Source organism: Notothenia rossii (assembly GCF_949606895.1).
Source record: "Notothenia rossii genome assembly, chromosome: 2".
NCBI classification, from domain to species: domain Eukaryota; kingdom Metazoa; phylum Chordata; class Actinopteri; order Perciformes; family Nototheniidae; genus Notothenia; species Notothenia rossii.
This window is the reverse complement of record NC_136904.1, coordinates 94548974-94561004: the sequence shown is the minus strand read 5'-3', so window position 1 is coordinate 94561004 and position 12031 is coordinate 94548974. Positions and strand designations below refer to the sequence as shown.

General features: G+C 38.9%; 1 protein-coding gene across 7 annotated transcripts; it reads left to right on the top strand.

Moving 5' to 3' along the window:
• Window positions 1-588: 588 nt before the first annotated feature.
• Window positions 589-10358, top strand: LOC307028346 (C-type mannose receptor 2-like). 7 transcript variants are annotated; one of them, XM_079663289.1, is made up of 7 exons: window positions 612-678; window positions 2278-2318; window positions 3902-3938; window positions 7700-7740; window positions 7953-8351; window positions 8700-9062; window positions 9514-10358. In XM_079663289.1, the coding sequence occupies exons 4-7, from the start codon at window positions 7707-7709 to the stop codon at window positions 9849-9851; spliced, it is 1134 nt and encodes a 377-aa protein (XP_079519415.1). In that variant the 5' UTR covers window positions 612-678; window positions 2278-2318; window positions 3902-3938; window positions 7700-7706; the 3' UTR covers window positions 9852-10358. The 7 variants fall into 7 exon arrangements, with proteins under 7 accessions (XP_079519413.1, XP_079519418.1, XP_079519414.1 ...); XM_079663290.1 differs by having other exon boundaries at window positions 637-684; XM_079663287.1 differs by lacking the exon at window positions 2278-2318 and having other exon boundaries at window positions 589-678.
• Window positions 10359-12031: the final 1673 nt, after the last annotated feature.

Genomic DNA, 12031 nt, shown 5'->3' with positions numbered 1-12031 from the left:
ATAATTTCATCCCATCAGAAAGTTGAGTGACTTTGTCATAGCTAACACATTAATTATTGTTACGGCCACAAAATTGTGTTTTGTGAGGTCTCAGAGACTTTTGGCCTCTTGACCACAATCAAAGGTCAAACATGTGACAGAAATTGGTTCGTCCTTGAGTCCAAGTGGAAGATTGTGCAAGACTTGAATGAATTCCTCAGGTTCTCCTGAGATATAGCATTCACAGGAATGAAATAGCTGGATGGACAGACTCATAAGAATAGAGACAACAAACACATAATGTTTTTGATTTGTATTTGGGAGGCGTGTGGTGCAGTGGGTTGTGCGTTGGTGTTCGGATCATGGGGTCACAGGTTCAAACCCCGCTGCAGTCAGCATGTCGTTGTGTCCCTGTGCAAGACACTAAACTCCAAATTGCTCCTGTGGGGATTGCCCACAGTACTGAGTCGTCAACAAGGAAGTGTGTTCAACTTTTTCCCCTTTTGCATGTCATTAATTTTCTTCCCATCAATGGATCCTATATCGACCATGATAGACCTCTTGACTTCTGAATTTCAATATTCAAATGTTTGTCCAAAGGTTGCTCAAAGAGAGCAGCGACCTCGTGGATATCTGAGTCTTCACCAGCACATCGAGAGAGACGGAGAGAGAAGCAGCTGACAGGACGACTCAGGAGAAGTAAGTGTGAGTCTGTTCAGTCACTTTCATATTTTGTTTATTTTTGAGAAAGATATTCTCCTTCAGAATATTTTCCAAAGGGGAGGGACATTTAATGAATCACATCTCAATCAGAAGCAATGAAATCTAAAACCCTTTTATGTTAATTTATTCTCTTAAATCATTTGTTTCTCTTGAAATCACTTAGAATATTTATTTATTGATTAAAAAACTCAGTTTTTATTTTGAATTATAAACTTTATCTAATTTTCACTGTGAAACATTTTTTTTTGTACAAAGGGTGGGGACTTTACCAAGAACGCTGGACATTTATAATGAAGACAAAACAGTTAGTCTGAGTCTAGTGGATATTTGTTGCCCTGAGTTTTACCTTTCAGGTTCATGTTGTTTTTAGAGCTTTGTGGGAGATGTATGCAGCCTGTCCCGTAGACATTACTCAGGGCTGAAAAACCCACGATTTTCCTGCTTTAAAAACGGTGGTAAATCTTAAATGTTTTATTGGAGACGATGTGTATACACAGCAATCTCACTCTCAGTTCAAATAAACACAATGTAATTTTCATTAGGGTAAGTTCACCACTAATAAAATAATTAACACACATCTTTTAATCTGGCTTATAAAAGCAACAATACACAATTTAATTAAGCTAGAATTTCAGTTGATGTCTCTGATATTAGGAGTACATTGTAATGTGAATAAATAATCTACAAAATAAATCACCAGCAACATATTAAAACTTATAGCCTCGACAAAAAAACAAACATAAACAGTCAGTGTTGTTGTGTGGCACTAAACAGTCATTGTTTAGTTTGCAACTGGTGTTTCATTGAAATGAGACATTTCCATGTGCTAAAAATAAATGTTATGGTCAAGTCAAAGTCAACTTTATTGTCAATCTCAAAATATGTTTGTACACACAGAAATATCGAAATACTGTTACCCACAGTCCCGAGGTATAAAATAACACGTTAAAATACAAGAACACTCAATAATAACAAAAAAACACAAAATAACCGTTTACTTCAAGTAAGCATATATATATAGAAAAATGATGTACATAGTGCAAATGAGTGTAAAATATTTCCATAGCAGCGTAAAAGTGACTGGTGCTGGATTGTGTGTGTGTGTGTGTGTGTGTGTGTGTGTGTGTGTGTGTGTGTGTGTGTGTGTGTGTGTGTGTGTGTGTGTGTGTGTGTGTGTGTGTGTGTGTGTGTGTGTGTGTGTGTGTGTGTGTGTGTGGGAGGGGGGGGGGGTGTTAAAGTCCCGGTCCAGTGGGGTCAGGGTGGAGAGGTGAGATAGAGGGGAGAGAAGGGAGAGAGTTGGAACGGAGAGAGGGGAGAGGTGGGAGGGAGGGAGAGAGTTCAGCCTCCTGACAGCCTGGTGGTGTGTGCCTGTTACTGCTGGTGCTGCTCAGAATTTGTATTTTCTTAACATGAACTTCCTCATTAAACTGCTGCACTGAAGGGAGTGGTGCAGTCTGTGTTTGTGGTCGTTTGACTGATCCATTAGGTTTTTAAAATAATGTAAATGTAAATGACATCATTTAGAAGATTTGTAAATGATCCCTGCACACTAACAATATTGGTTTAATCTAACAGAGCAAAGATGCAGTGGAGTCTGTTTGTGCTCATTCTGATGGGTAAGTGGATTCTAAATTAAATCACATCTGGAGTCATGAAACAGCTCACTCTTCCTAACATTAAAAAGTGGAATAAATGAACTCAGACCCCCGTTAAGATGAAGGGGATGATGTAAAAGGTGGGGGTGATTCTAGTAGCCTACTCATGAGTTTCATTTAATGATCAGATGCTTCAGCAGGGGCGGACTGGCCATCGGGACGTTCGGGACGAATCCCGATGGGCCGGTACTGAAGTGGGCCGGTCGGACGATGTTGGCCGGCCAGTAACCGTTAGGGCTCGACATTATAGATGGCCCGCTGGCCCGGAAGCACTATTTAGACACCCCGGGCCAGCATAACGTACTTTCCACTTGCCCGCTCGGGACACTAAAAATATTGCTTTAAAAGAATTTTCCTGTGGTATTATTATTTTGACTAGCAATTTAGTTAAATTGTTTCGTTTATCAACGCTACAACATAGAGTTCCGTGAGTCGGTTGTCGTTGTTGGGTGAAAAGCAAACAGCTGTTTGCTGCGGAGCGCAGCGCGAGCAGGCTCCCGTGAGCGGGAGCGCGCTCCTTCACTACAGACTATCGCGCCACCTAACCATTCGCCAAAATGTGTTTAATACCAGCGGTAACCGGCCAAGCGCCGGACAAAAAACAATCTTCAAATAAAAGAAAGTTACTGGAGGAGTTAAAGGAGAGTGACAGGGAGCATGAGAAGAAGAGGGAGAGAAAGTTTCAGCCAGCTTGATCGATGGAGTTGGCTTCTAGTGGTGCAGTGACGCGTCCTAAAACCCTTTTATAATCTATCGATTAGATTTATGATACACACACCCGCGTCGGGCCGAACCACGCCCCTTAGCTGTGATATAATGAGGATATACCACGGCCTGTCGTGAGCTATTGCTTAAATAAACGATCTGACCCAAAAACAAGGTGTGGTTCTTTCTTCCACTGGCTTTAAATAGTTATATTTTACATTTACCTAAGAGGTGCTTATTTGACAGTAGACACATATAGGCCTATAATGTATGGGAAAGTAATTGAAAGGGATTTCTCCATAACTTTCATTTTTACAAATCAAACTACATAATGAGGACTGTGTTTGAGTTCACTGACAGATTAGATTCTTGATTTTTTTAGAGTGAATATGCAGCTTGTCAGCATGCACCCTACGTAAAACAGGAATTAGTCATAGAAGTAGAAGATGTTTTTGTTGTTGTGGATATCTTTCATCACTAGAGGACGCAGTTGAACCAGCTCTTCTGTTGGTGCCTGCTGTCGTTGGGATGTGCCCACTATAAGAACAGTTATTCAAGAACAACTACTGGAAATAAACGATTCATTGGACGATAACAATATGTTAATAACCAACTATGTTATGACATTTTGAATTTGTTCGGGTATCCATCATATAATGTGTGTGTGTGTGTGTGTGTGTGTGTGTGTGTGTGTGTGTGTGTGTGTGTGTGTGTGTGTGTGTGTGTGTGTGTGTGTGTGTGTGTGTGTGTGTGTGTGTGTGTGTGTGTGTGTGTGTGTGTGTGTGTGTGTTTGCATGTTATCAAAGCAATCACTTTGCATGATCTGTCTCTTTCCACAGCTGCAGACACACTGACAGGATTCGATCGATAGTGTGTGTAAGTATTTATAATTAGACAGACTGAACACTAACACATTTAAAAGTAATTGTAGAGTACATTTATTCCATCATTTAAAGACAGACATATATTTATTTTTTACTGGATTCTGATTAAATAGTGCACATATTAACATGATGGTGTTATAATAAATCATTTCAATATTATGATTTATTCTTCTTATTTAATTTATTACAATTCTAAATAAATGAAAGGTCTTAAAAAGCTTCAGAAACAATTCACTACCAGCATAGATCACTGCAGCAACCTAATATTTCTTTATTATATCCATTAGTTATCAGAAATGCACGTAATGACCTCGTTGTTTGACATGATTCAAATGAGATATGACTTTAAAGCGGTGTTTATTCAAATCAAACATCTGTGTCTGAGGGGTAGATTAGCTGCTGGTGGATGAAGAGGAGGAAGAAGAGGAGGAAAGTCAGAGGGGGGTTGAGTCTGGAGGAGCCCTGCTTCCTGGTGGGGTATTGCGGCGTCCCTGTGAGCAGAGCCCTTCAAAACGATCATAAAATAACTTAAAATATATAAAACAAATACAATTGTTTTATAAATGGATAAAAGTACATTTTAAAAGAACCAAAAGGTATTTAAAAGAGTAGAGGGAGAGGAGGGGGTTCCCTCAACGTGTCGCCGCTGAGGCTTCTTCAGGAGGACAAAAGGAGATGGTATGTGTGTATGTGTGTGTGTGTGTGTGTGTGTGTGTGTGTGTGTGTGTGTGTGTGTGTGTGTGTGTGTGTGTGTGTGTGTGTGTGTGTGTGTGTGTGTGTGTGTGTGTGTGTGTGTGTGTGTGTGTGTGTGCGTGTGTGTGTGCGCGTGTGTGTGTGTGCGTGTATGGAGCTCGTTCCAGTGGAACCAGTAAAATACCTTAAATGAGAAGGGGATCTAAAATGGTTAATTAAAAGTGATTCTAGTTAAAACAATGCATAAAATACAACTAAAAGTGCAAGTTTTAAAACACGAATGCAATAATAAAATAAGTAGAATTAAAAGAATCTCCCCAATAATTGCAATTAATTAATTAATTATTAATAATTTTAAAAGTAAAAGTAATTTTATAATTAAACTAATAATAATAAGAGAGATAATAATGAAAAGAGGGAAGGGGGGCACACCGGGTTATTCAAATCGTGTCAAATGAATTAGATGTCACTGGAAAATAAAAACCACTAAGATCAAGGTCAGGTAAGTTTAAAAGATTCCAAAGGACAGGTGTTTAATTTGCTCTGTTTATTTAAAAAGGTGGCAGGTCGGTGAAGAGTTTCTCTCTGCGGGTGGTTTTCTGGCCTCCAGGTAATAAAATAAATTAAAATAAATGTAAATAAATAAATAAAAGGATCGCTCCTCATGTGGCTTTGATTACAATCATAAGGTAAAAACATGCACATATATACATTAAAGGAATAAAACATGTAATAAGTGATAAAAACAAACATATAAGAAATAAATATGAACACCATTAAGATAAATAAGATAGTGCTAAAAACATGCCTTACAAATGGAGCACACCAGTAAAAAAAAGTCCAGATGAGGAGGATCACTGAAATTAATTGGTTTGGAACGAATATAAAAATCTCTATAAATAATTAATAAATATAAGTGCTTTGATAAAAGACGCGGGGGTGGAGATTAAAATCACCGATCGGCAGGGGAGAGAAACTGGGGGGAGAGGAGATCATACAGGTTGTTAAGGTTATTAAAACATGTTTGAGTGGTGGGAGGCGGACCCATCAGTTGTAGGCTACTTTTCGTTTAATCCGCACGGGTCAATGGTGCCCAGGCGATGGATCCACCTCCGCTCCGCCGCTCGCCTCTGACCCGTGCTCCAGCTGCGGCTGCTCTCCAGGCCCATAGACTGCACGTTCTGGAGGCCATGGAGTTTAAAAAGGTTGAATAAAACGCTCGTGCCGTCCCCGTTTCTGATTCGGTATCGGTGTTGTTTTATTCTGAGGCTGATCTCATTGCGCGTTTCCCCCACATAGAGTCTGTGGCAGGCCTTGCAGCTAATTGCATTAATAGCGTTTTTTGTGTTAGGTGTCAAGACCTGCCGAATATTACTCCCCTCTCGAGAGAAGGGATTAAAAACGTGGAGGAGGCGAATGAAATCAACCTCAGAAACTCGAGGCGCCTCCCTAGTTTTGGTGCTTTTGTTGAGGTTTGTGTGGACCAGAAGGTACTGGAGATTCGTATTCCTCTGGTACAAGGAGATCAGCCGTCCCGGCCGCAGCGCGTCACAGTCCCCCCTAGCCCCCTCAAAATTGCCCTCCAGTTTGCCCAAGAGGTGTTTTAGGCTCCCTGAATAGGTTGTGATGAGGGGGACGAGGGGGGAGAGAGGGGAGACGAGGGATGAGGGTGGGGAGGGGGGTGAGCAGAGTGGTAATTGTGGAGGGGTAGATTAGCTGCTGGTGGATGAAGAGGAGGAAGAAGAGGAGGAAAGTCGGAGGGGGGATGAGTCTGGAGGAGCCCGGCTTCCTGGTGGGGTATTGCGGCGTCCCTGTGAGCAGAGCCCTTCAAAACGATCATAAAATAACTTAAAATATATAAAACAAATACAATTGTTTTATAAATGGATAAAAGTACATTTTAAAAGAACCAAAAGGTATTTAAAAGAGTAGAGGGAGAGGAGGGGGTTTCCTCGACGTGTCGCCGCTGAGGCTTCTTCAGGAGGATAAAAGGAGATGGTATGTGCGTGTGTGTGTGTGTGTGTGTGTGTGTGTGTGTGTGTGTGTGTGTGTGTATGTGTGTGTGTGTGTGTGTGTGTGTGTGTGTGTGTGTGTGTGTGTGTGTGTGTGTGTGTGTGTGTGTGTGTGTGTGTGTGTGTGTGTGTGTGTGTGTGTGTGTGTGTGTGTGTGTGTGTGTGTGTGTGTGTGTGTGTGTGTGTGTGTGTGTGTGTGTGTCATGCAAAATATATGCGTGCATAAAGCTGAGTTATGATCGGTCCTAATAACACAGAATTTGGTGATGATATATTGTGTATATATTAATAATTTAAGAAGTGAAATTAATTCCAGTTTATTTATTGTACTACTTTTTTTGTAATTTTTGTGTTGGTGGCATCGATTTGTGCATTTGATACAGATAGTGGAGCAGTTGCTTTAGGGCCTCATATACAGCCCTTAAGGTGAAATCATGAGATCCTGGACCACCCATTTGATCTTGTTCTCTTTAAGTTAAGTCTAAGCCTTTGTATTATATATGGAATATACAGCAGGTGAAACATGTATTCAGGCCTCTTCATCAGATTAAGGCAGGGTTGCCAACTTTGGGTACCTGGCTGGAGTGAGATTTTGATATCATGGGTTTAATTACACATATGCGCCCTAAATGACTGCTATTGTGTCAGTAGAGGAACCTTAGCATATATATAGGATATATATACAATATAATACACAACATTGGACACAGACTCTAAAGGGCACAAAGTTTCATTCACTAATGAAAGTCAAACACATTTTGTTTCCACTGTTTTATTGTGTGCCTGTCACGATAAACAAATAATTGACTTATCCTACGATACAAAAAAATGAACTCTATACATTTCCATGTACATGAGGATGTGACTAGCAGTTTGAAAGGATGTACTTGAATTATTATTATATATTATCATTATGTCAGTGGTCTCAAATGGTCATACAACGGTGCCGACAATATTATAATAATTTAATAATTTAAATGTAACTGATATAATTTATAAGATTTGTAAATGCTCACTGCACACTAACAATATTGGTTTCATTTAACAGAGCAAAGATGCAGTGGAGTCTGTTTGTGCTCATTCTGATGGGTAAGTGGATTCTAAATTAAATCACATCTGGAGTCATGAAACAGCTCACTCTTCCTAACAATAAAAAGTGGAATAAGTGAACTCAGACCCCGTTAAGATGAAGGGGATGATGTAAGAGGTGGGGGTGATTCTAGTACTCATGAGTTTGATTTAATGATCAGATGCTTGTCATACTGTCAGCTCCATCACTGCAGAATTGTCTCTGTTTTTAGGTCAGTGTTCCTTCTTCACATGTCACCTCTATGAGTACCACTTCATTCCTGAGAAAAAGACCTGGGAGGAAGCCCAGAGTTACTGCAGAGAGAATTACACTGACCTGGCCACAGTGTCTGACATGAGAGGCGTGGAGAGACTGACTAACTCTCCACAGACAGACGCCTGGATTGGACTGAGGAGCATCAATGAAAGAGATATCAAAGAGTGGCACTGGTCTCTGCCGGGGGAGAAGTACAATCCTACAGAATGTAATCCAGAATGTGCGCCAGAATGGGCTCCAAATGAGCCGGACAATGGAGGTGATGATCCTGAGAACTGTGTGGTGATTAATCCCTTCCAAAAATGGTACGATGACCATTGTTCTAAGACCCCTAAAAAGTTTATCTGCTACAATGGTGAGTATATGTCACTATGAACGCTATATACATTATATCATACTGTGTAACAATAGTTGAAAGATAACTCATGCTGTAGAGTTACATTTCATGAAAATAAATCTTTTTACTTTTCACATAAAATTATTGGTAACTTTGATGATACAATTCTACTTGTTTGAATATATGGTAATGGTAAATTAAAGGCCTATTTTTGATTATGCAATCTACATTATTATACCAAACACTTTCATCCATCTGAAACTTAAGTGAGATGGTATTCATTATATTTAACATCATTGTTTAACATGATTTAAGTAAGAGAAACGTATTTCAAAACTTATAAAATGTGTATTTTCATTCTCACAGAAACAGGGCCACAGAGATACATTGTAATTGATGAACTAAAGAACTGGCTTCAGGCTCAGAGCTACTGCAGAGAAAATCACACTGACCTGGTCAGTGGAATCACACAGATCCATTCAACAGAATTCAAGAACCAGGTCAAAAAATTCAAGGAACGGGTCAAAGAATCCAACGATCAGCATAACTTGTGGATCGGCCTGTTCAGAGAGATCTGGAGTTGGTCAGATGGGAAGAATTTCTCTTTCAGACACTGGGATCCGGACTCATTTAAAGATAATGCCTCAAAGACTTGTGCTATGACTACGTCAAATGGAAAATGGAGCTCCGACACCTGCACAGAGGAAAAACCCTTCTACTGCTATGACGGTGAGTTTTTCAAAAGTCTATAAGTAAAGTATTCTTATTTCATGTCTTCAGTTATATATTTTTACATTCATGTTGAATATCCTTTAGTTGTGAAATGATATTTAATATACACAGAATTACCGATCTGGATTCTCTCCTTAATCTTACGATAGACTGTGAATTTAATATTGTTACTACTTAAAGTTTGAATATCATTTAGTCATGTTTTTGTCCTTAAGACGCATCTTTTTAACCTGGCTTTTACATAAGGTGCCACGTCATTTCTGGATTTATATTTCCTCACCATTGGTTTTTATTCCATTTGTATCTTATTTATTTCTTTTTTGTGGGGACTTTTATTTATTTAAAAAACATTATAGATTATTGTAAAAAAAGTTCTATATTATTACAGTTGAGTTTTTCTGAAATAAATAGTTACCCTAACTAAAAGAAATATCCATTTCAATTACAGACATAGTGATCCTGATCAAAGAGAGTAAGACTTGGGATGAGGCCCTGACTTACTGCAGAACGAACCACCATGACCTGGTCTCCATCACTGACCGTCACCAGCAGAGATGGGTCCAAGAGAGAGCCAAGATGGCCGACACTGAGTTCGTCTGGCTGGGAATGCGCTACACCTGCACTCTGGATCTGTGGTTCTGGGTCATTGAGCGTCTGGTCTGCTATCACAACTGGGCCCAACCAGGAATGGATGCGCAGTGTGGCATGGCTGCAGTCATGAAGAAAGATGGAGAGTGGTACAAAAAGGCTGACAATGAAAAGTTTAATTTCATCTGCGCTAAGTAAACCCATTGGTATATTTACTGCAACAAGCTCACTCTTCTCTAATATGTATCTGCTCTCTGGGTTTATTGAATGGCTCTAGTTCAAATATAGAAATCATAGCCTGAAGAGGGGATAAACTAAATTACTAACAGATTACTAACTGAGGTTGAGAAAAAGGGGCGACACTAAATTCAACATACATGTGCCTCTGTGAACATCTGAATTACTTTATGATATGGACTTGTTGTAGTAGTTATTGATATAATGCATGTATATTTATCCTCTCAAAGTGTGAAACCTGTAATCATCATTTGAATTGTTGTTGTGTCCTATTATATGTTTATGAGAAACAATATATAAAAAGACAAATCTATAATGTTTTGCTTTTCACAAATATGTTACGTTATGGTTGAAATGTGGTGATGGTTATAATATGTGTATCACTATTTTGTCATATTTACCTTTTGTGGAGTTTTAACTGGATGTTTAAATGTCTAAAGCTGAATAAACGATCTGACCCAAAAACAAGGTGTGGTTCTTTCGTCCACTGGCTTTAAATAGTCATGTTTTACATTTACCTAAGAGGTGCTTATTTGAAAGTAAAACACATATATAATCTATGGGTTTATAATTGTATAAACTTGTAAATTGATGGAGATATTTTTGTTGGTCTAGTTTTCTTTTAAAGGTCACCTAGCATGCTATTTGTAGGCAATAGCATAGGTCTCAGATATATAACAATAAATACAAAATATGTCTATGAAGTGTTTTTCTCAAAATACCAAACAGATCACCCATTCTAGCCATGCCTCATATCCCTCTATTTCACTTCCTGTTTCAAAAGTGCTGACTTTCCGTATAAAGCTTTAAAATATTTATATATTGTCTTGTGTATTGCTTGGAGGGGGGGGGGTTCGGGGGCACCAAATCATAATCTCGTCTAGGGCACCAAAATGTCTAGGGCCGGCCCTGCAACAACCAATACATTGAGGCAGTTGGAATAGAAGTAGCTGCAGTGGTGGTTCTAGACTAATTTTACTGGCGGGGCCGTGATGGGGCCAATCATTTCATGAGAGGCACATTTAATGCAAGAAGAATTAGAATTTAAATGTTTTTGTTTAAAGTCATGGCGCATGAAAAAGCATAAAATACCATTATTGGTGTATTATTAAAAGTGCGGTGTGTCATTTATTTCAGAAACACTTTTAGTTATATTCCATGGAATGCTATTAACATCCCGATAGCGATGAATACATTAAGTGCTTTGAAAATAAATACATAAAAACATTTCATCTGTGGAAGCCGTAGCGCTGTAAAAAGCACGACCAATCATCTGAGCCGGCTAAAGTAACTGGATGGCCTACCTGCCTGTCAGCCTTCCATCTCTGCACAAACTTATCTCGTGCCCTCATTGGTCATGTGCGCGTTCGTGTGTTGGAGGAGGGGCTCTGAAAGGAAGTCTGAAGGAAGGGGCAGATTTTTTCCGGTTGTGTGTTTTCAAATTCTAGCGCACTCGAGCTGGTTTCTCCAAAATGACCTACCCCACCTTTAAGTAACTAAGTTTGTGTCAATGACTTTGTTATCATTTTATTATATTGTTTTAGTGACTTTGGCCCAAGATACAGAAGAATAAAATACGTTTGGGATAATAAATACATTATTTAGGTTTTATTTAATTTATTGATACTTGTTGGTAATTGTTTTAGTCACAATATTTGTTTCAGTAACTTACTTATTAAATTAAATTACTGAGAAAATGCACAGTAACTTAGTATTTTTACATTAATTTAATTATCAAAGATTGTTATTGTTCACTTGACATTGACACAAGAACCTGTTCCTTTTCAAATCTGCACACATTTGAATGCCTAGCTTCCAGTTTCTTCGACCAAAGCCTTGTGATTTTAAATACATTATATAACTGTTGTGCTTTCCCTCTTTACCAAGCCAGTCTGATTGAATGATTGTACAGAGTTTTGTTCTCCGTGTTAAACAAATAACCCTTTTTTGCTAACCCCTCAACCTTCTATGACCTGAAAGCATAAAGGACCAATACAAAATATAGACATAATGGTCCAAGCAATGCATTACTGCCCAAATAAAGCTTTAGTGGCAGGCGATTCCAAACTTTTGAATGTGATCAGAAATATGTGCTTTGGATGTATTAGTGATTCAGATAAATACAAAGTGTATCCACCAGA